The following is a 25,517-nucleotide window of genomic DNA, read 5'->3' on the forward strand; positions in this document are numbered from 1 at the left end:
GCTGACAACGCCTGCTTCTGGCTTTTGAGGTCTGAATCATTCTTCTAGCCGTACAGAGCAACCGCAAACAAACCGGTAATTAAATTATTTAGTAAATCAGAAAAAAATAGATATATAGTCAGGCAGAAGAATTCCCAGGCCATTGGCATACTAATCAGATCCGCTATTTATTTCAGACTATGATCTCCACAGTATTATGTCAAACGAGGATCTGTCGTAATGCATTGTTGAAAGTAAAGATATAGCGGTCAGCTATTATGTGAGTAGCCTCCCCACAGCTATCATTTTCATGTCATACAACTTGTTGAGCACACGTCTTATATAATATCCATACTATGTCTCCAATACAGATATCTATTGAAGACAAAATATATTTTACAAACTATCATAGAGTTTGGCCCATCGATTGTCACCATCTCCCGTTTTTTGTAACTGACAATAAATACTAACTAAAAATGCTGTCATCTCCCTTACTGTTTTTTATTTCACTTTATAATTTCTCTTTTCTCTTCTTTACCTTTTCTTTATTTTTCAACACATGTAAATGGTCTTATGTATGATTGCAAACCATATTAGTTTATATGGAAAATGAACCCTAGAAAAATAAATATATAAATATAAAATCTGATCAAAGTGTCCTCTTAAAACATGATGAAAAAGAGAAACTTTTTTGTAAATAGACAATCAGTCGAAGAAAAATGTATAAAAATGAAATGAATTCGAAAATGTGATTAAATGACAAGATAAAAGTATACTGAAATATGTAAATTAGGACAAAAATAAATCCAGCTCCTTGAATTTTTGCATACTCACTTTTTTGATATTAAGTTCCATCTATGTGACCTAGACCTAGGGTTTTAATGCAATTATGTATACGTTGTTAGATAACATAGTAGTATGGAATGTGACATTGATTTCTTTATGTTTTTTAGTGATTGTTTATTTTGTCCTGTTGCAAATGACGGACTCCTGAAGAAGGCAATAGCCGAAACGCGCATAGAGTTTTCATCCACCGCTTTGCTAACTTCATCAGCCCACAACTACAACCAAGTCATTTGGGTTTTTTCCTCCCTTCTCTGTTCTATAATTTGGTGTTGTAAAACTGTATGTTCTTCATTGATTTATTCACTGAATTGTAATTTTAACCGAAAAACTTTACCAAAAAAATGAAGAAAAAAAGATAAATCTAAAACAATATTTTGATATATAAATTATGTTTGGTCTCGTTTAATTATGTTCATATGTCACTGTGAATGTCAATTTAGTTGAATCCCCTAGGTTTTGGCATTTGGTTTATTGTTTTTCACTACTGTTCTTTTTCAAAATAATTGTTGTCAGTCCCTACTGGTAGTGAATATATCTTTAGTAGGGGTCCCCTTTTTCCCCAAAATGTTTAACAGGTAAGTACCACACTTACAAACCCAGTATTCGGGCCCAAAGGCCAGCAAGGGCCAGGTGAGTACCAAACTACACCACAAGCGGCACAGGCAGCCAGGTGCAAAATCAGACAATGCTTTTCAAAAGAGTTTCCTTTGGCAAACAGGCGTCGCACTGGACGCTGCAAGAGGGAGACTAACAGCGGAGGTAAGTAGAGATGTAGTAGGTTGTAGGGGCACAGTCGGTTCAGCTCACAAAAGGCCCAGGGACTTAGGGTGCAGGGCTGCCTTTTGACGGAGTCTTAATACAGGAGTTGATCGAGGTCAGGGGGAGCCTCTAAACTCAGGCTGCAGGCATGGTCGGGAAGATCGGAAGTGGTCAGCCAATGCTGGACTCTAGGTCAGGATCACTGGGAAGGTGGGCCACTCAGATTCGGGCAGAAGGCGTCGGGTGCAGAGTGGGCAGGAGACGTGGATCTGCCTGGGTCTGGAGTCTTTGTAGTAGCCATCTTCTGGACAGGACAGCTGTCCTTGGGAGATTGGAGCCTTTTTCGAAGGCAGCAGTCCTCCCAGGGTTTTCAGAGGTTGCTGGCTACAAGATAGGTCACAGCTGGAGACAGGCCGGTAGAGCTGGGGCCAAGGCAGTCGTCTTCAGTCTTCTCTGCAAGGATGTCTTCTTTCCTCTTAGATTGTCACTGATCTAGTTTCTAGGCCAGGTGGAGCCCTCTAAATACTAAATTTAGGTGAGTAATAGATGGGGCCAATAGTCACCTTACCTGGGGTGACAACACCCACTTTTTTGACACCCTCTTGTGGGAGGGGGCTTAGTCCTGGCCCTAATTGGAGGAGTAACCCTCATTATCCGAATGGAAGAGACTAGAAAGGTGTGCTTAACTTCGCCTCCTCTACCAGAGGGGTGAAATTGTCAATGGTGGGCACACCTCCTAGCTTTAGGGATTAGCAGGTAGGGCCAATAGGCACCTTACCAGAGGTACTCAAGGCTGCCTACGTTATGTGGCTTCAGGAAGATTCCAGCCATGGCCCCTCTTGCAGAGGTGGTGAACCCACCCACGGCAGGGCTGCAGAGTGGTAGTCTTCAGTAAAATGTCCTCCAGAAGCATCACAAAGCTGACTAAGGACAAAAATATGCTCTACAATACAAAAACAGTAACAGAAACCTACTAAGGTGAGATTAGCAAGCTCGGAGAGGAACTACATGTCCCAATATGCTTTGGAATGGAATTTGCACTAAACTACGCCCACTGAGGGATATATATTTTATTTTTTAAAAGGAGGCTAGGTCAACCAAAACTATTTTCTAGAATTAACTATGCAATACTGAGCTTGCACTACACCATTAAATACAACTGGTACATTTTCTGGATGGGCTACATACCTCATGGTTACATGGTTACATGGTTGAAATGAGTAGTGCAAGATATGCATAGGGTTATCATTTTACAAGTTTTCCAGGCACTTATTTAATCCTCTCCCTTTCTACCCTTTCCACCCTGTCCAGCCCCATGCTGTAGAATACAACATTCCTATTGTTTAGAATGTTGAACTGAGGACAGTACTCACCTCTGTCAGAGCCCCGAGAAGCAATAAGGAAGTTGTTGTTAAGTGGCCTTTTCTAAAGGGTCACCACACACTTTTTGCCTCCTGCCTCTTCTTTTTCTGACCTCATTTTTGTTGCCAATAGGACTCTGAGCACTTAACCACTGCCAACTGGTGCTAAAGTGCATGTGCTCTTTCCTCTAAATAGGTTAACAATGGCCCATACCGGATTGCCATATTTAATTTACCTATAAGTCTCAACATGTGGCCTTGGCCTGCAAATTAAACGCTACTACTTTGCCTGCAGCACTGCTTGTGCCACCCACTTAAGTAACCCTCTAACCCAGTCTAAGGCTTCATATTGCAGGGTCTGTGTGTGCAGTACTGCCATGTCGAACTTGCAAATTAAACCTCTTGCCAGGTATATAGTAGGACATTTAAGTTTTACATGTCCTGTTAGGGAAAAACTCTTACATTTATTTTTCACTACTGCAAGGCCTCTCTCTCCCGTAAGATAACATTGGGATTACCTTATTACATTTTATAAGTGTAATTTCCAATTGGGAAGAGATTGGACATCAAAGTCTGGTGTTTTTTGAAATTACTATGTATTGTAAAGTCAGATTTCAAATTGCAATTCTGAAAATGCCACTTTTAGAAAGTTGAAGAAAAACCAAAGGTGATTGTTTTGCATTCTGTCCATCACCTGTGGTTTTTGCATTTGTCACCCCGAGTGGGACGGGTATGCTCAGACGTGAGTCCCGTGCTCTCCATGCCACTGGAATTAAGCTATCCAGGCTGATGAGGGCTGAAAGCCCGAAACCGGTCCTTGGATGCTTGTTTCCAGTCCAGGGAGGACCTGGCTTGGCAATTCGGGCTGGACTGTTCCCATGGGGCACAGGGTCAAGACTGATTTGCATATGGCTGGGTTCAAACTGGAATGGCGAGCAAAAAAACTATGGATTTAGGCCCAGATCTCTGTACTGGGGTGAATGTATAACGTTCTGCATTCTGTCCATCACCTGTGGTTTTTGCACTTTTAGAAAGTTGGCATGTTCTTACTTTAGCCATTTGGTGCCTACTGCCTATCTCCAATAAATGTCTGGGGTAGGGGACAGGTGAGCATTGTGTATTCCCTCTGCACAACCACACATGAAGTGAGCTTAGGTGTGACTGATGGGCCATCCTGGGCAGGATGGGAGGGAAGAGATGAGCCGAGTCTCCCACATGCATTTAAATGGGCTGTGCTCTGTCCCCACACAAAGGACTGATTAATCCTCTGTTGTGAGTCTGGAGCCGGGGAAGGAAGGTAGAACCTCTGTGCACTTCAAGGTATCTTTCTGAAGTCTCTCGCACTTCAAAAAGGTACAACTGAGTACAAGTACTGGAGCTCTAACACTACCAACTCAGTAAATCACTGGACCCTTTAAGAACTTTGCCAGGAGGAAAGACTGCTGTGCTGTTACAAGGACTGCCACTCTGCTGGGCTGCTGCTCTGGAAGAACTGCTTCTCTGCTGTGCTGCCTGCTACCCTCTGCCCTGCTGGGGAAGGAATGGACTCATCTCACTTTAACACAGAGTGACTCCAGGGGCTTGCCCCCTGGTCTAAGTCTCAAGGACATCAAAGACTTCTCATCAACCTACAACAGCACCTGGACTTTGACGGTTGCAAGTTTTGCCCTGCCAAGTGGTGCCAATCCAGTCCTGGACCCTTGCAAGTGGGCATATAGTGCTGTAACTGCCAGAGTCCACACAGAAAATGTTGAACCGACAGAAACCGGCACACCTCCCTTGAAGCAAATGCATTGTCGTTGCTGAATGGACTGCTGATATCGCATCCCCAACTGCGCCACGCATAGTTTCTGGTTAGTTTCCGACGCATCTCCGACTTTGTGCTGCTTGGATGCATTGCCTTCAACCCATCGGTTTGATGGCAATGCATCACCTCCTTGCTTTCCACATCTCGACTCCGCCAGCGGCGAATCTAAGGAACTTTGAAGGGGGCCAAGGATGGTCCCTGTATCCGTACCACACTCCATCGCGGTTGACCTGAACTTTTGGATTTACTCTGGCCTATTGCAACCAGGTAACTCCAGTTGACGCTTTAAGAACTACAATTTCATTTAATCTTTAATCATTCAGAACTCAGAATATACTTCTTGGATTTTTGTGATTTTGTTCATAAAACTACAACCTATTTTTAGGTCTCGGATGGCGTAGGCTGCGCTTGCGCAGTCTCGCTGGCGAGATTTTATGTTTTCTAGTAGGGAGGTAAACGAGCTAGGTCTTCTCCATTGGCTGGCTTCCTAAACGGCGGCCAGCCATTGGAGAAGAGCTTTGTCTGTAACTTTAAGCCCTGTCCGTTTCGGATTGAGGGGCGTGTTTTTTGCTATCCTTTCTCTCCGTGACGTCTTCAGTCACTCAACAAAAAACACGCCCCCCAGTCTGAAAAGGACGGGGCTTATCCGCAGCTGCTGCCACCATTTTGCTTGTTTAAAACAGTGTTGAGCATGTTTCCATATAAGAGGGCATGCTTCTTACCGGTGGTCAGCCTTTTCCCCCTCATTGTCAGGTGGTGGTGTGCACCCCTTCCTAATGTTCCAAGTGCGTGGAGGAGTTGTTCAGATTCCATTTCTTGGCACTACGCCACTTCGCACATCATGTAGGAAGCCCCCCTGCAACAGCCCGTCCGAGGTGGTCTCCCAGCCGTCTCATTTATTTGGAAGCGTGGACTCACGGTCGTGGGGCGCTCAGCAGCACACCCTTTTTTTGTGCAAGTGCGGGGAATTGGACTGCCGTAACTTGCAGTCTGAGCACGTCCTGCCTGCTGCCCCTGCCTTCCTGCCTGCGTGCTGCGCTTCCAGGCATGTCTCCGGGTTGCTATGGTGCTGCATACAATGCCATGAGAGAGCAGTGTTTCCCTCTCCCTGCACTAAGCAAACACGGCTACTCCTCCGGCCTGCCCGTGGTCCGCTCGTGTGATAAGCAGAGCCTCCTCGTGGTAACTGCGCATTGTGAATCATGTTCAGCCGCCAGGGTTGTATGGTGATGCGTGGAGGGCAACGCTTTGACACCGTAGGAACTTGCCAAGTGACGCCCTTGCGCGTACGCATGCACTCCTACTGGCCGAGGGAATTGTATTCAGGAAACTAACGTAGTCTTACGCAAGAGAGGCTCGAAATCACAGGCCCGTTACCCTCTTTTGTGGCAAAGGGAAACATGATATTTTCAGCGTTGGTTCGCAAACAGCACACCACTCAAATCAATGTTCACCGCTGAGAACACGAGGACAGGGCAATGAGCATGTACGCGCAGGTTAGATTGACGCTGCCTTTCATTAGGGTACGGTGAGTTTGAATTCAAATTTTTTTTAAAGTTCGAATCCGCTGTAAACGCAATTTCTCAGTCCACGTCCCCACGCTCTGTGCCTCTCTGCGGTGTAGCCGCATTGCAGGTCAATGCAACACCGTGTCTTCACGCCTTCCAGTCTTTTGTGATATCACAGGCATGCGTCATAAAACCATTCAGAGCTTCTGGCCCGTAGCTTTAACAGCTCCTTCAGACCACCCTGCTGCAGCCACCCAGGGTGTCAAAGGAACATCTTTAGTGTAACAGTGCCTCCCCAGAGCAGAGGCGCAACTAGAGCCAAATTTCGGAGGGGGACTATAGGGGGAAGGGGGCAACTAAACATTTTGGGGGGTCTGATTCTTCCAGCAATATGCAGAGTGGAGATGCAGGGGCTCTAAGAAGGAGTGAGAACACAACAAAGCCTCGTTAGTGAGTAAATGGTCTTTTAAAACACAATACTTTGTCAAAACTGCCTACGCTCCGTGTTGGTGTGTGTTCATCTATAATTGCTGTTTGCTGTATTGCAACTCTTTAGGATATTCCCGCTTCTCCCTGATCAAAATAAACACACAAAACTATTGAAGTCAAGCGCCACAATAAATAGTTCTAGTTTGCAACTCTAAGCATGTTTTGGGCGATTCTGGTCTTGCCTTTTATCTCCTGGAGCAGGCATTGGCAACATTTTCAGCTTCTCACAGTCTATTATCTCTGAGCTACTAAATTTAATTATCGACATAGAGACCTGGTGTGCTACTCCCCTTTATGGTTCCGGTGACTTGTGGCACCCAATGGATTTTCACAGGCTTCCACCATCTGCATATCTATAAAAGCAAGGCTTCACCACAGTTAAATCTTGTTGGAAAAGTAGGACCTGCTTTCATGGTCACCCAAATTTTGCTGGTGTCAGTATGTTTTTTAGGTCTCAGCTAGCGTAGGCTGTGCACATGCGCAGTCTCGCTGGCGAGATTTTATGTTTCTTAGTAGCGAGGGTAAAACCCGCCCCTCTTCTCCATTGGCTGGCCTCCCTAACGGCGGCCAGCCATTGGAGAAGAGGTCCCAGTGACTATCTAAGCCCCATCTTTTTCGGATTGGGGGGCGTTTTTTCGTTTTGTTCTACCCGTGATGTTGTCAGTCAAAAACAAGCCCCCCAGTCTGAAAAGGACGGGGCTTACAGAGCCTACTGCCACCGCATCGCACATATCCGCAGATGATGCCACCATTTTGCTTGTTCTAATAAGACCTCAAGATCGCTGTCCAGTTCCGGCCCAGAATCCTCCCGGGGCCTTCTCAGCTCCTTTTTCGCGTGACCCAGTGACCTCATTATTCCCAGGTGTCTCCCTAAAGCGCGCTGGCAATCTTCTTTCCCTGCGTCTCCCTGCCATAGCTCGGATGCCTGTTTTGCCTTTCCTTTGGTGGGCGGGGCCTCTGCTCGGCTTTGTGCTCTGGCTCCGCTTCATGGCTTCCTGTCGCTGTGTTGTGTGACTTGCTCTGCTAGAGAAAAAAAATCTCCTGAAGCTCCTCTGCCACATGAGCTGCTTAGATGGACTCTTGTATCTTCCCGCCTGAATCCCGTTCAGTAGTCGGCGATCGCAACTCTCCACTTTAGCTGGATCCTGCCAGTAACGCCCTGTTGCTCGCCTTCGCCAAGCGCCGAGCCGGATCACATCCTTTAGAAGTAACCGATGCGGTAAGCCTGGTCGCGATTGCCCTGGGTTCGTGCAAGCCACGTCGGGGTCTGGTGCACACTGGCCCCAATCACAGTTTGCCGATGACGATACTCGAAACTCCGCCACCAGTTCAAAGGCGGAAGATCTTGCAGGATCTCCACGTCCTCGAGCAGGCCACTCCGCACTCAATGCCTGGTTGCCACAGGAAAACTAGTCACAGCGTTGCAAGATGTCCAGTCTGTCGGTGACCGCCACTGGCCTCCTCAAGGTCGAGGACCGGTTCCTGCGGGTTCAGAGCTATTTCCTTCGCCGTCCACCACTGTGCTGTCCGGGCTGGTTTGCTTCCTCACCGCCCAGAAGTCCTGCTGTTCGCTTGGCGCCGTACTTCCTCCTTCCCGATGCTCCTTCTGGGTTCTCTACGAGCAGGGTGCAGCGACTCCAATTTTGAACCCCCCTGCCACTTGCCTCTCTGCTCCGATTGGGTGGCTAGCTGCTTGTTTGGGGCACCCAATCCGGAGCACCCCCCTCCACTTTTTGCAGGCTTGTGGGGTTCCCCCCCTTGGGAGGCGTTTGACACAGGACCCTATTGGGTCCGGCTTCACCTCCCCGGCCAGTGTTTCCATGAAGCACTTCTAATATGGTGTCCAAAATTAACATGTAAAAAGTCTGAAGAAGTCAGCAGACACTGCTGATTGCTATTTAAAGCAGTGACGGACTACGAAAGACGTTTTCTAGGGGTTCTGAGGCAGTCATTGGTTACCATGTGTGCAGTAACTTCTGTCCGTGGTACTGCCTCTCCATGGTGTCCCACAGTACTGGCGCTCTCAGGTGCGTAGCTGAGTGACTCACCTTTAGCATTTCATTTACTCATGCGTTCAGAGCAGTAGTAAGAGTGTTATTTATTAGTACCATTAGGCTGGCTGTCTGTGGAGGGGGATGTGAGTGTGTGTTTGTGGGGGGGATGTGTGTGTCTGTGGGGGGGATGTGTGTGTCTGTGGGGGGGATGTGTGTGTCTGTGTGGGGGGACTGTGTGTGTCTGTGTGGGGGGACTGTGGGTGTGTGTGGGGGGACTGTGGGTGTGTGTGTGGGGGGACTGTGGGTGTGTGTGTGGGGGGACTGTGGGTGTGTGTGGGGGGACTGTGGGTGTGTGTGGGGGGACTGTGGGTGTGTGTGGGGGGACTGTGGGTGTGTGTGGGGGGACTGTGGGTGTGTGTGGGGGGACTGTGGGTGTGTGTGTGTGGGGGGACTGTGTGTGTGTGGGGGGACTGTGGGTGTGTGTGTGGGGGGACTGTGGGTGTGTGTGTGGGGGGACTGTGGGTGTGTGTGGGGGGACTGTGGGTGTGTGTGTGGGGGGGACTGTGTGTGTGTGGGGGGGACTGTGTGTGTGTGGGGGGGACTGTGTGTGTGGGGGAGACTGTGTGGGGGGGACTGTGTGGGGGGGCTCTCTCGTGGGGCTCTCTGTGGCGGGGCTCTGCGTGTGGGGGGGGCTCTGTGTGTGGGGGGGGGCTCTGTGTGTGGGGGGGGGCTCTGTGTGTGGGGGGGGGCTCTGTGTGTGGGGGGGGGCTCTGTGTGTGGGGGGGCTCTGTGTGTGGGGGGGGGCTCTGTGTGTGGGGGGGGGCTCTGTGTGTGGGGGGGGGCTCTGTGTGTGGGGGGGGGCTCTGTGTGTGAGGGGGGCTCTGTGTGTGAGGGGGGCTCTGTGTGTGAGGGGGGCTCTGTGTGTGAGGGGGGCTCTGTGTGTGAGGGGGGCTCTGTGTGTGAGGGGGGCTCTGTGTGTGAGGGGGGCTCTGTGTGTGAGGGGGGCTCTGTGTGTGAGGGGGCTCTGTGTGTGAGGGGGCTCTGTGTGTGAGGGGGCTCTGTGTGTGAGGGGGGCTCTGTGTGTGAGGGGGGCTCTGTGTGTGAGGGGGGCTCTGTGTGTGAGGGGGGCTCTGTGTGTGAGGGGGGCTCTGTGTGAGGGAGGCTCTGTGTGTGAGGGGGGCTCTGTGTGTGAGGGGGGCTCTGTGTGTGAGGGGGGCTCGGTGTGTGGGGGGCTCTGTGTGTGGGGGGCTCTGTGTGTGGGGGGGCTCTGTGTGTGGGGGGGCTCTGTGTGTGGGGGGGCTCTGTGTGTGGGGGGGCTCTGTGTGTGTGTGTGTGTGTGTGTGAGAGAGAGAGGCTCCGCGTGTGTGTGTGAGGCTCCGTGTTTGTGGCTCCGTGTGTGTGTGGGTGCAAATGCAATAGGTATCGCATTTGCGATAAATTAAGCTATTGGCTTTGTAGATGACAATGCCATTTATTTTTTTCTATTCTGTTTCCTCCCTTTCCACTCTTCCTTGGCCCTCTCTTTCATTTTCATCTCCACGTTACTTCACTCTCTGGCGCGCACACTGTTTTTAACTTCCCTTCTCCCTAAAGAAAAAACAAAACAATTGCTCAGTTTAACAAGCATTTGCAATGCAATAGGTTTTGCATTTAGGCAAGTTAAGGCTATTGATTGGCATTTTAAATGACAATGCCTTTTATTTATCCGTTTTCAAAAACAAAATATAAAAAAAAATTGTCATTTACAATGCCAATAGCTCTAACTTTTGCAAAGGCGAGACCGTTGCATTGTACTCTACTCAGTTTATAATACCCTACTCACACTATACTAAAAACTAGATCTACAATATACTACTCACTCGCCACACCTCAAATACTCTATACTACTCACTCAAATACTCTATAATACCCTAATCCTAATACTCTCTACTACTCTACTCACTAATAACAATTCTCTACTACACACTCTCTGCTACTCAAAATAATTATACTACTAACTTTTTACAATATTAATACCTATTACTCTATAGTACTCACTACTACTCTACTGCACACTATATAAAACTACTCTACTGCACACTATATAAAACTATCTACTACTCACTATTACTCACTCTACAACTCACTCTCTACTAACTCTCTAATACTCAGTTCATAATACCCTACTCAAACTATATCTACAAAATACTACTCACTATAATACTCTGTATTATAACTATCTAATACTCTACTACACTTTACTAACTACTCACTCTACTACTACTGTAAGCTACTCACACTTTACTCAATCTCTACTACTCTCAATTCACACTCTACTACTGACTCAACTAATCGCACTCTAATACACCCTCTAACTACTCTCTACTACATACAAGTCACACTCCTCACAACTCACTAAAATCACACTATCCACAATTTTATACTCACTCTACTACTCTCTACTACACTCTAATACTAAAAAGTACTAACTACTGCTCTCTCATATAAAGTAAAGTAAAGTAAAGTCCACATTTGTAAAGCGCACAATCACCCGTAAGGGTCTCTAGGCGCTGGGGGGCCGTCGGGAAGATTAAGCGAGCTATTGCCCAGAGTCACATGGTGCTGGGCTGACCTGCCGCCGGAGCCGGGGATCGAACCGTGGTCCCCAGATTCCAGCGTCAGTCGCCCTGGCCGCGGCGCCACACCTCTTCCACGTTTTAAAAGTAATTCGCTACTCACTCTACTAAATAGATATACTACTCCATATACTATCTATAACTCACTACACTACATCTATTTCTATCTAGTACTTTTCATTACTCACTACTACTCTGTCTCTACTACTCGCTAACTCCTACACACTCTCTACACACTATCTACTACTCACTCTATACTGCTCTCCATTAATATACACTACTCACTAACTACTATTGCCTACAACTCACTCCTACTCTACACAAGTATACTTTCTATTAATCAACTAGTCAACCTCTACTAACTATTAATCACTGCTAATACTCTCTACTACTCTCTAATGCTTACCTATTGCCATTGTAAATGACAATACCATATATTTATCGGTTTAAAATTTTTTAAAAATGACATTTGCAATGCCAATAGCTCTAACTTTAACAAAGACAAGACCATTGCATTGTAAATGCTTGTTTTCATTTGGTGTGAAGTAGTATTGTGGCGTTTTCACTGTGTTACTGTTTGAAGTGATGTACTTTACACATTACCTCTAAAATTAAGCCTGACTGCTCTGTGCCACGCTTCGAGAGGTTAAGCACAGGTTAATTTGTGTTTATCTGGCGTACCCAAACTCGGATTGTGGTTCCTGCTTGGATAGGGTGCATAACTTTGCCAACCAGAAACCCAATATCTAACCGAAGTCTCTTCTATGTTTACCTGCTTTTGCGTCGTCACTTAACATGGCATAACAACAACCTAAGAGAATGAGATTCCAGCTTTACATTTGGCGCTTTCACCACACTTCTAGGATTTTTTTATAGCATGGGATTGGACAAAAAGTAAAATGATCACTTTTTAACATGTTTACTCCATTAAAACTGTGTCCTTTCAAATATAAAATACTAAAAATTATACTACAAAATATCAGAGAACTACCTTCACATGTGAAATGATCGTAGATATTAATTTTATAGATGCCTTTCAAAAGCCAAGCACAGCAAGAAAAATAACTGAATCAGAAACCACAGTCAGTCAAGTCTGGAAAATATTCATATTTCCCCACAGTTTCTCTCATCAAGAGTTGTATCCACTGGATAAAAACAATAAGCTTTGACAACAAAATATCTAACATACCTGAAGCAGTTCCAGTGTCATGGGAAGATTTCTTAGCTCTTTTAACAAATCCAGGGCACCAGCCTAAAAATTAAATTAAAAAAATTTAAAACAAACAAATCAGCGTGCTATAATCAAAAGAGATTTTTAACATGGAAAAATATGTTTGGTTTCCTGAAAAGATGCACAGTTTAAAGCTTTTCCCCCCACGGCGGATTCAAATTGCAGGAAAGACGATAATCTGAAAGCAACAAAAACTACAGTGTAAATTAAATGTGGGTTTTGATTAGCCACCTGATTTGTGGCCAACATTTGCAGTTACTGGACTAAACATAATGTTTGCATACCTGCGGTTTAGAAGGAGCAATAAGCAAGGGTGTAACAAATTTCTTGTTATGGGATTTTACTGTGACTTTAAGTAAGCCTCATTTGCTCACTTATGAGTCCGTCAGTAAAGCCAATACCTAGGTGAAATTAAAAATGGCATGTGTACTAAACCAAAGGACGCTCTCCAATTGCTTAAGTCTTACTGAAACCATCAAGCATGATCCTAGATGTAGCCTACAGATCAATGATACCTTAAGAGAAAAATAATCAAAAAGTTAGGTACACAACTCAAAACACGAAATGTATTTCTTTATTCAACACAGTGGTTCCTGAAAGTACATGAAAAAGGCTTGGGTCGAAACAGAAGCACTCCCTCTGCAATGTCCAACACTCCGTCCATAATGCCCTTTGGTTTTGCTTAGTTCACCCCAAGTTGGCAGGGTATGCCCAGACGTGGGTCCCTTGCTCACTTTGCCACTGGATTCATGCTAGCCTGGCTGATGATAAATGATTGGCCAGAAACCGGTCCCAGGATGCTTGTTTCCGGTCCAGGGAAGACATGGCTTGGCAGTTTAGCTGGACTGTTGCCATGAGGCACAGGGTCAGACTGATTTGCATATGGCCATGTCTGAACTAGGGTGGCGGAGTGAGCTAAATAATGATGATGGATTAAACCCAGATCAGTTGACTGGGGGTGAGTGCTTGCAATGTTCAACACTCCGTCCATCATCCCTTTTGGTTTTGCTAGATATATATATAACGCTCCATGGGGTTGCCTATTCAAACACGCAACTGCCCATACCAACTAACGCTTCAGGGAAGGCGCACGCAGGCTCGGGTGCTACCCGCTACTTGGACAACCCCATGGAGCGTAATCTATACTACTATTATAAAGAGAGAACACAAACCTTTGAGCCAGGTAAACTCAAAAAGTACTGCACCAGTTACTACACCCAATACACCATTTGAAAGGGGAGATGTAGCAGAAGGACATAGGCTATAGATGTCGACACCATATACATTAAAAAAGCAAAAACGCCAAAAGTGGGAAAGTAGTCCCTTGTGGGCGTGGGCGTGTCAAACAAAAATGTGGGCGTTTACAGGGGCATGGCCCAAAGTACAAACAATAAACAAATGCCAAACGATTTCACTGTGCAAGGCATACACTTCACCACACACTTCAATGTGCATAGCGCAAATACGATTTCAATGATTTCACTGTGCAAGGCACAAACTGTGCATCCCGTGCATTTGCAAAGGGCCGCTTATCACTCGCCTCGGCATTCGTCGGCATTACCCTTCAAACGTTAACGCCTTCGTGGGATGACATCCAAAAAGGGGCGCGCCTTCCGTAATAATACAGTGCCACAGGGGGCAGGCTTACAAAAAGGGCCGCCTATCATTCGCATTGCTTCGCACAGCTCACCAATCACGACACACAATGATTAACACACACACGAGTTGCGATACAAAAATATAACAAATGTTTAACCATTTGACAAACGACAACGTTGTCACAGAGGAACGTAAACAAAAGAGGCGCCCATTTCTTAGACAAGAAAGCCAATCGACGGAACATGAACGAGACTTTACTCACAAGGCTCCGAATAATTACGTATGCAGCGGCGAATATTTAAAACTTACACAAACACTTCCGAATTTCAAACACTCTGCGTTATCAGTGGAACACTGCCAGTACTTGCGCCGATAAAAACAAAAAAAAAAAAAAAAGACGTCAGTAAAGGGATCGAAAACGCTAACAAGGAAAGCCCCTTTCACAAACACAAACAAGCAATTTCAGGCAAAAACATCTGAGCGACCACTGTAACACTTGCGGCGCAAATTACAACATTTGGGAAACAACATTCGCACACAGGGGGAACACTCTCAACAAGGTCAGCAAAACAAAATTAGGTGTGGCTCGATGAAAACCTGCGGATGAATTAAACACACATTACTACGCAATCAAAATGTAAAGGCAACACTGAACATCGGCCATCCCGGACAACGTCGGGATGGGCTGCTAGTATATATATATATATATATATATATATATATATATATATATATATACACACACACATACACCTACATCAAAGGATCACTGCACAGATGAATTGGCGAGCAAGTTAGTGATGTGCACATGAATTAATAAAAGAATGAATGGGAGTGGTTACAAATATTTACAAAGCATGGGGATATGCCCAGTCATCAACACAGGAAAAAGACAGGTGACTTAGTTTCTAACTAGTCAAACACTGTTGCAACGAGCCACCCACAGCTAAACTTGCAAGAAGCAGGGCATTCACCAAGAACATTAAAATACCTACAACTAAGACGACTGTCCCAACACTATGCCATCGGTGATCAACATCATGTCAAGCATGCATAATGCGACAAAGAAAACACCCCATTTGCTAGCACTTTGTTTATATATGCAATTACATTCACCACCTTCATAATGGACAAATGGCAATTCAAGTTCAAATCATTTTATGCAGCATGCAACCAGCAAAATCCACACAAAAGTGAATATAATCAACAATTCATGTTTTTAGACTTTTCCAAAAAATATTGGTCTAAAAGCTTTTTAGAGGTAACAAAGAAATAAAAATGTGCCATACACATATGCAATACCAATATTTGTGACTACAGGTTCCGATTATGACAATTTTGTGTGCAAGAGTTTGTGCAGCCAGGAGTCTACTGAAATACAGATGGAGATGACAGCCTTGTTCTGCTATCAACATGGAGGACCTGAAGCTGCCTCTCAGAGCCATGAACAACTACCCAAAGTAACAGGATCCGATGGGGCTTTAGGGCCAGCAGCCACACAGAGTAGGAGCTGGGGCATTGGGGAAGACAGCACGAGGAACAAAGGGAAAGAGAAAAGGAGACAAGTGGGACCCAAGGATAACTGTAAACTATGCAGTCAAATCGGGAGACAGGCCGACTGAACCTAGTTGTTGATGCGGGAGGGACAACAAACTAGTGTCCAGTCAACACCCTTAATCCAGTGGCCGCATAGAGACAGGTTCAGATGTCTGCTCTGCCACGCCTTCATAGAGGTGTTGGGGTCTCAAGCAATCACTAATGTTCTCTTATGCTAGAGTAATAACAGGAGCTATCACCAGTCATTTGATCAAAGTGATCACACAACAAGCTTCAGGGAGCAGGCACAAACAATTAAAAAAAACAACTAAAGGGTGGCACTAAGAGGTAGCATTCAGAAATCTGGAGGCAGTGGTAAGCGCTAACCCTTTTCAAAAGCCTTAATGACTGAACTACAGGTTTTGGCCCTGAGAAGGTGAAGGGATTGCTGCAGCCATCCAAACCAGTCCACTACATGCTATTAACCGGGTTATGTAGCCCGATGCTTCAAGAGCTCCGAAGGCCACTGAGGATGTTGTGAGAAGCATGCCCTATAAGAGGAAATACTTTATTGTAGATCTATGAAGAGCTAAAAATAAGTCTTAATAATCATTAAGCAAGCACACTTATACACCAAGCCCCTTGGTTTTTATACAACAGTACAATATATTGCAAATTTTCTTTACCTTAATAAATAAAAACAATCTGTCCTGTTTATAAGTAGTACAAAGATTGGATAGCAGGAATTTGTTTTCTTCTTATTAGATGTCAGGGTAGCCCTTCCTGCTACAAGCAAGGTGGCCTGGAGATGCTGCAAGTTGGTAAGTCGGTGGCATACCGTGCTTCAGCCAAATCTTAAATGTGTTACCCAAGTCATCAGTTTTCTACTGGAGTCACCCAGGGTGTTGTGTTGAGGCATATGGACACGCTGTTTTGTTAATCTTGGGGTCTGTCATTGTGTCTTTTGTCCAAGTATATATTCTTTGCCAGGAAAGAAACCCCAGTGTCCAAGGGTGAAAATAAGTAGAAAAGAGCATTCAGTTTTATAAAAATAAAGAGTAGTCACAGAGAAAAACCATTCACAAGGGATAAAGGCCTAATGCCCAATGACATACAGCTATTGTGTGCATTTCATAAACTGGGAGATGCGAATGGTGTAATTCACCCATCTTATTTATTTCCACGTTTTAGCCTCTCGGTCCACCACATAATAAAAATATTTTCATTAGACAAATATATATAAAAAAATATTCTAAAAATAGTACACCTAGTATGTAATTAAAAGGAGTACCACTGGGTTAGCCAACTGTGCATCCCACTGCATAAGTGGCAGATTATTGTAGTATTGCATGTAAGCTACACAAAGGATAGACAGCTTAGACAATGAGCAGCACAGATGCATTCATTATATGTTCTTGTATTAAGAAGCTGTGCATGTCAATCCTACAAATACCACTGCAAGAAAAAAAATGGAAGTTACCAAAAATATACTCTAAGAAGTCTAAAAATCTATCTTTTGAAAACATGTTTGGAATGTGAGTATAAAGGGGTCCTATTAAATACTAGCTACGTTGTTAAACGTTGCTCAGAAAGAAATACCCTTTGATTCAAAACATTTTCCAACTGTCCCACTCATACTGAATCGCACTGTAATCATGCATAAATGGCTTTATTTTTTTTTTTAATAGATCCATGGATATATTGGTAAATTGTGAAAGCACTTTCAAGACAGAGGGACTGGCAGCAATTTGCTTCCTGGGTCTCGCCACCCGCCTTTCATTAAAAAAAATGTTTTAAAAATGTGGGCAACAGAGGAGCGGGTGGAGAGAGCTACAAATACGAAGTAAATGAGAGTGGCAAAGCCAACAAATGATAAGTGCCTGTTGGGCTATAAGCCTCGCCAGTTCTTGGTAAGCTCACAATAGGCTTCTACAACCAGACAAAAAAATGATGACGCAAAAAGCTGAATCTCAAAAAAGAAATCCCTGTTAGATTGAAGTTAGGGTTAACTTTAGTCACAGCACCATACAAATCTAAAAACTAGAAAGATATGCACTAACAGTTCTGAAAAGAAACCAGAAAAATCACATGGAATTCCCTAGTTATGGTTAGCACCCCAACCATGGCTTGTGCACCTGCTAGCCAAACCAAATTAGCACTTAAAATTCAATGCATAGGACCTCACAATACTGATAGCAATAAATAAGCAAACTTTACAACGCATCTTTAAATTGCAACATGTACACAAAGATTACTCTAACCATATTAAGAGTCATACACAATGAAACAGTAATGTAATATAATATATCATGTCACTAGTGTGATCATTTTTAGGTAGCGCAGCTATCTGGTTTGCAAAGACATCTAGGGATATTCAGAAAGCTTCACTGGGAATGCATTTAGAACAAAGTCTACCAGACATTACAGCTATCTTATTTGTAAAGACTTCTTAGGGACTTTGGAAAGCTTCTCTGGGAACGAATGCCGCCCATTGATTACCATCTGCTTTGCGTTTTGTATCTCACAGTTGCTTGCTTTCTATTTGCTGCCTTTATTTGTTTTAGAGTGCCCACTATGCCTTTGCCTAGCTCCTTGTATTGTTCCATGAGTACACCACTAACTTTCAGCCATGCTGAGAATCAGCCACACTGGCGGCCAGAAAAGAAAAGGCCACCAGATCTTTCCTTATGAATCCTCAGACACATAAGCAACCTTGTTTGAAAGACCTATGTTCCTTGTTTGGAGTATATTACCTAAATCTTCTCTGCAAGTATAAAGGACCTTTTTTGTGCAGTGTTCTAAGAGTAATTAACACCGTAATGTAATCCTTTGATTAGTCAAGTCAAAGAAATTTTATTGTATGGTTAACTAAAACCTTGACACTATAAAACATTTAAAAAAAACATGTTTTACATAGGACAGGGGAAATGGATAGGTCATTATGATACCATCTGGCATAAGTGGACGTATATCAGAAGATAGGACGCGTAATTTAAAATTGGCTATAGATATCTTAAAGACAGTGTCTTTTTAGGGACTTGAGCATCTCAAGAAAAGTGGCTGTGGTTGCTCCCACTTCTAGTTTAAAGGGAAAATCCCCATCAAATTAATTCCTAGGTTTCATGCTTCAGATTTAGGAATCTAATGTTCACCGAGGTCTGTAGGCCACAAGGTTCTGAGATACAAGGAGGTAGAGTCGCCAATGATCAGAACGTCAGTGTCTGAATTAAGTTTAATACAACAGCATTGCATCCAATTTGCAACCACCAACAGAAATACTTAACGCAGAGCCCTTTGGGACATTGCATCTCAGTTCCTTAAAACTTGATATTAACTAGATATGAAGCTTGCACCATCTATGATAAAAAAGAAGAAAGATTCAAGCCAGGGCTCCTCCAGCAGCCCCAATAGTATCTAAATGGAAACCACCAAAAGCGGACGAGAGATCCAGGGGTATGACCACTGCCTTTTTTCAAATGTCTTGGTTAGTTTTGACAAACTCTGCTACCGCAACCTTCATGCTGAAACCTTGTTTAAATCCACATGGAGTATGATACAGAGTTCCTTTACTATCTCCTAGCTATAAATTGGGTAAGCTTTTTATTTACCAGCTGCTTCTCGATTTTCCCCAGGAATGGAAGAAGGGAGATGGGCCTATAGTTACTCAAACACTATGGTTCTATATTGGATTATTTTCAGTAGTGGGAGCACAAACACTTTTTTTCAAGTGGAAGGAACTGTGCTGGATTTCAGAGAACAGTTAAACAAGTGATTAATCTGTTTTAGAGTGAAACAGCACATTTAATAATTATAGATAACTCTACTTTTACCTTCCTGTGCAGGTTTAATGCACAATATCAATGAGCACAAGAAGATACAAGCACTCAGAACTGAGGCACACATAACTGGACAATAGCAGCACTAGCACCATGATTGCTACCTCCACACACATGACAGTAAAATATATCAAACCGTGGAATAAGCTTCCCACAACAGTGTAGGCAGAACCAGTGGAGAGCCCCGAGTAGGGGTGTGGCATCCAGAAGATACAGTTAATGGGGGAAGGTCAAGGATAGACAGGTCAGCAATAGTGCTCCTTGATGAAAGGAGTCTTCAACTTTTTTCTGACAAGTACAAGAGCTCTGGTGCGGAAAGGGTGGTTGAAATGGACGTTGTTCCAGATCCCGGAGCACGACCAGAAACTGTGTATGTTTTTCTTCCTCTTTTCCTTGACATGCTCTTTCTACAGTTTTTTTTTATATACAAGCTCCTGGATCTCCCCCATAATGGCTTTATTTTTATAGGAACCGTCATTAACGTATGACTTGGCAAGACTCTCTTATCTCATACAGGAAACAGAGTAGTAAGTTTAGGTAGATGTTTCAGACAATGTCAGTTCTATTATGGAGAGTTACCAGTCATGTGTACTTGTAGTTATGAGATTTATTATAAGACATTTCTATGAATATGTTGTTGATGAACCGATGCTACAAGAGTAGTTGTAGAGGAGGTTGTCCAGAGTCCTTGCAGTCAGTAGTTGAACACGGTCTTATTGTTGGTCCATCATTTGTATCCAACAGTGCTATCAATTGGCAATTGATAGCATCCCTTGGGGCACACTTGTGTCGGGATAATAATCCTCCATACGATAATTAAATAATTTCTGTTCAATCTTAACAGTTCGAAATAAAGTTTTATTTCATAGTGTTCATTGATGTTTGTTTCTCCACATCATTTTTTTCAACTATTTCAACAGTGGCGTTTTCCAACTCTAATGCATTTCGGGTGATGACCCTTCATCTGGGAGCATCTACAAAAAACGACATGTGGAATACTAGTCATGTCTATTTATTTAGTAGCATAAATAGTTCGTTTCATGCTGGGGGTGATCTGTGTGTAAATACTGCATGGTTCACGGTGCTCAAAGTGCCAAAGAGTGAAGTTTCGGGCGGTTTTAGTGTACTAATGATGTGAGTTTTAAAAAAAGGGTTGTTAGTGGGTAAAACATATTTCAGTGATCTGTCCTTTAACGCTAATCAGATCGTCGTGAGTAGTTAGTTCAAAACCCGAGGACGGTGACTGCAAAGTGCAAGGCATGGTGAAAAATGGTAAAATGAACTATACGAAATATTCAAAAACGCCGTGAAACGGCTTTCCCTGTTACCCAAACCGCGGTTGTGTTTGTTTTCCGCTAACGCTATGGGAAAACGGATTTCGCATTTACTTACATTAACGCCGTGTATTCTCAGTTCGTAAAGCTGAATGGACGTCTGCCAAGTGCTCGGTGACTGGGTTTGTTAGTACGAACTGTGTTAGATTCACTAGTAGGTAGTGATGCGGCACGTGACCGAAAAAGAAATGGAGGTAGAAATGAGACTAAGATGTCGAATCGAAATGGCGGTGTAGTGGTGTGTGAGAGTAATGGATGGGACATAGTATCATGAACCATGAATGTAATCAAGCGCATACACATGTGAAACATGAAAAGTACAAATTATCATTACTAAAACAAGGAAACTAACAGAACCATATGTCCCAACAATGTGGGTTGATAAATAGTCATACAGGGAAGTAATTACAGGTAACAAGAATACTCTATGCGTTCATTTAACCCATTGGGTTTTGTCGAGTTCAATTTATAAATCCAATAGTTCTCTCTCTGGAGTAAATATCTGTTATTGTCTCTCCCTTCTACTTTTTTAATGGTTTCCAATACCATAAATTGGAGTTGAGAAACATTGTGGTTCATTTCATTGAAGTGATTAGATACCGATGACTTGATATTTTTGGTTCTAATATTCGACTTGTGTTCATTCACACGTGTTTTAATTTTACGTTCAGTCTTACCAACGTAAGTTTTTCCACAGGGACATTTTAGCATATATATCACGTTGTTTGTATCACAGGTGGCAGTAACATTTATCGCTATGTTGTGGCCTTTCATGGGGTGTGTCACCTTGTTGCCCAAGATTATATTATTGCAATTATTACAAGGTCTAGTCCTTTTGATTCCATTTGTGTGTGTCCTGGTTGTTTAAGGATTGCCCCCAAATTTTTTCCTCTGGTATATGCGAACAATGGTCGCGACTTGAACATGTCTTTAAAATCCGTCTCCAATTGTAGCATCGGACAATATTTAACACAATGTTACGAAATGTCGTACTAACATTGGAAAATTTAGACACTATGACCATCCTGTCACTCCGAGATTTTGTTCTGGGTTTGTGTAGTAAGTCTAAACGATTGAGTGCACTGACTTGGTGTTTAGCTGTCTCTAAAATGATGTTGGGGTAACCTCTTTCCCTGAATCTGTTTGTCATCTCCTCTATTCGAGCTTCAGCCACGTTAAAGTCTGCTGTGATCCGTTTCACTCTTATCATTTGGGACTTAGGTAAATGTTTTTTCAGTGATGTTTGGTGAAAACTTGTATAATGTAAAACATTATTGCGGTCAGTTGGTTTGTGGTATATATCAGTATAGATACTGTTGTTCTTCAGTGTGACCTGAACATCAAGATAGGTTATGGACTCAGCATCTATGGTCCATGTGAACTTGATTCGTTGGTTGATGGTATTCAGTGTCCATCATTTGTAACATTGGTTCATCAACAACTTATTAAAAAAAAAGTCTTCTAAGATCATTACTACAAATACAAACGACTAGAGACTCGCAAAGAATAGACCTTCTGACACGGTCTGGAACCGTCTACCTAAACTTACTACTATAGAAGTGGGAATGATGTTGGTCTGATTTTGAAAATGCTCTTGGTGAAGAAGAGGCTGATTGTCTTGCATTTATTGACTGAAGTCCGGACAGTAGCAGGTGTTGAACAGCCTTGAAGAGGACTTTGCTTCTGGTGGTTGCCGCATTGTGACAGTCTTGCAGTGGAAGGCTTTAGCTGTCATGAGGGATCAGCAAATATTGTAGAGTGTTATGAGTAGGGTGAGGTTATCCAGGAATGTTTATCTTCTCCATTTCTTTTCCCGTTTTTTAAATGGGACAATTATTTTCAGTAAGCTCAAGTACAGCCAGGATGCAGAGGACATTGGCTTAAAAGATCGAGGTTTTTAGTAGAGCATAATACTCAAAACAAGCTCTCATATTGGTATAGTAGATGTTCAGCAGAGTACCAACATGTGTGGTGGGCTGGAAATGTTGTGGCAGGTTTTCTTAGTCTTGGATTTTTTTTCCTCCAGATTTTTGTCTTTGATGGAGCAGAAGGTTGTTTTTCCTCTTTACAGTTCTAGTAACTGAGGTGTAGCGCATGTAATGGTGAAGTCAGACGACAATTCCAAGGCTGCAGATGTCTGGGAATCGATGTTACAGAATGCTGATAGGATGAGATCCAGAGTGTTGCTTTTTGAATGGTTTGGGTAATGAGTTGTATTCCCAGCCTACTGAATAGTGAATAAAAGGCGTCGTTCATGCATTTTGTATTGGAGTTGCCGAAGAGGTGAAGACCCCAAGGAATGTGGGTGGGTGTAATGAGGTTTTGAAGGAAGAGTTCCTTTTATCTGGGTGGGCTGTATATCTGATAAAATAAGGTTGTTTGGGGGGTTGAAAGATGGGACTAACAAGAGAGGAGTTCAGAAGGCTTGTGTGTGGTAGAGTTGCTAAAAGTGCAGGACCAGGATGGCCAATCTAATGCTGCTATCCCCTATTGTGTTTAGAGTGTACAGTCTATTCTTTAGATGATATCATCATCTAAGAAGAGGACATCAAGGTGGTGTGCAGACGACAGTGTGAACCAGGTTTGAGTGATGAACGGTGCATCTGGGCTGTGATAGGTGAACGCTAAAAGAGACATTGCAAGCATAGAGAACTAGTACAGTACTGACAGCAGAAATATAATCCCACTTATATAAACTAGAATCAGCATAGCCTGCACAAGTACAAGCATCCATGCAATTGGTAGAGTCAACATATTGGTAAATTGCGTCCATGCGCAACAGGATTAGGACAAACCGCAGTACTGCAAGCTTCACTGAACTTAATTTTAATTCATTCTGTGCTTTTCTGTCAAAACAGTACAAATTGCAGCCAGATTAGGGAAATTCACAGATGCAATCCGGATCTCCTTCACAAATACAACCAAAGACACCAGTAGTAATTAGTTGGCCATCTAGCCAGAACCACAGCAACTCCACGGTTTACACAGCGAAGAAGGAAATAAAAATCAACCAAGTTTAGTAGATCAATCGTGCACACCAGACCACCCAATGCATAGAACTGAGGCTAATATCTATAAACGCCGGCTTTTTCCATACACTCCTAATCAAAGGTTGGAAAAGTTAAAGGTGTGCATTAAAACGAACACTAATCACTGCGTTAAAGGGCCGGTCTAATTATTATATTATTTGTCCTGATATAGTCTATATTTCATTGAAACTCAATGTTCACGTCAAGTTTCATATCGCAAAATATTCATGCAGGGAGAAGTGCCTTTAATATTGCAAAATAATCATTTTATGCAGGGCGGGGCTAATGGCAAGGTGCAGGGTCTGGCGTTTAACTCAAAGATATGAAGGACCCTGTCCATAGCCCGAGACAATGTGACCAGTTAAAGGCTGGGGCATGAGATGCTTTGTCGAGCACAGCAGTAGCCGAGCCATGTGAGCGAATGAGGGCCGAGGTATTATCAAGTTCCTGAAGGACCAGGTAAGACCTGCCAGTGAGACTGAGGTCACCGTAGGGAAGACGTGTATGCCCAAAAAGGAAGCAGACGGTGGTAGTCCTCTAACCCCTGTACAGGTTATTAATCTAGACTGCTCTAAAGTTTCATTACATCCAGTCCAGGCTTTAGCTTTCTGTTCTGGGACTTGCAATCCAGGTTTCCCCAAGATATATATATATAATCACTCACAGAAGGCAAAACAAATAAAACTGGCATGCTCAAGGCAAACTTGAGCCCTTTGCTTTAGATAAAAGAATAGTATCTTCAGCTGAGCCTTGCACGCTCCCGTTTCACTGAGTTAACGGGGAATTCCGTGATTGGATAGGAGAGCCACAGAAGTGTATGCATGTGAAGGCATGGGAGTCTCCGACCCCGCCAATTATGGTGGACTCACACTTCTTTGTTTACAAAGGAAGGTGTACTGTGCATCGCTGGGAGCGCGGGACATTGAGGATGCATATGGTGCATGACTGACCGGTGATAACCACGCTGCACAAAAAAGGGTACGAGGATAGAGTACCTCGGGGAGGTGCAGGGGGACTCGCTGGTAACTCGCCAAAAGAGAAGGTGCCCGCGCGCGCCCTTACTGCCACCCCGCCCCTCACGCTGCTCACCGCGTTTTTCTTTTGCACCATGCGATCCATCTTTTTGGCGATGCGGATGATCTCATCTTCGGTACTCATGGCTGCCGTGCACACTGGTCTTTACCGACGGTAGCTGTATGTCAGCCGGTAACTTGGGCCAGGCGCAGGCAGCAAGCAGCTCACCGACCCCCAGGCAGGCCGCCAGGCAGCAAGGAATCGCTCACCGAAAACCGGAAATAGACATAAGCAATCGACAGCTGAGCTTCTCTGCACAACGGCTGCAAGAAAAGAGCCAATCGGAAGTGCGCACCATCTCAACCTACCAGAACGAGGCTTAGATTTACAACCATAGTATCATAATAAACCCGTATGTTGATGTTGACTGTAGGGACGGTGTGGTTTTGGTTCTCACTGTGCTTCTTAGATTATCAATGTTAGTGTGGCTGAATGGGGGCTGTTTTAGGCTGTAACGAAGTATCCGGCCATAAATACCAGCATAAGATTGAGGATCAAGAAAAAGATTTATTGTATGCAC

The 25,517-nt window shown here is 43.9% G+C and overlaps 1 protein-coding gene across 1 annotated transcript in view; it reads right to left on the reverse strand.

Moving 5' to 3' along the window:
• Positions 1-25,234, reverse strand: part of TCEA1 (transcription elongation factor A1) — a 187,652-nt gene extending 162,418 nt beyond the window's left edge. Inside the window, exons 1-2 of the mRNA XM_078687305.1 lie at positions 25,013-25,234; positions 12,548-12,610 (exon numbers count right to left, since the gene is read on the reverse strand). Coding sequence (XP_078543431.1) covers positions 12,548-12,610; positions 25,013-25,081 — 132 coding nt within the window. The 5' untranslated portion in view covers positions 25,082-25,234. The remainder of the gene's footprint in view (positions 1-12,547; positions 12,611-25,012) is intronic.
• Between the last annotated feature and the right edge of the window lie 283 nt (positions 25,235-25,517).

This window comes from Lissotriton helveticus, chromosome 4_1 (genome assembly GCF_964261635.1).
Source record: "Lissotriton helveticus chromosome 4_1, aLisHel1.1, whole genome shotgun sequence".
In the NCBI taxonomy this organism is placed as follows: domain Eukaryota; kingdom Metazoa; phylum Chordata; class Amphibia; order Caudata; family Salamandridae; genus Lissotriton; species Lissotriton helveticus.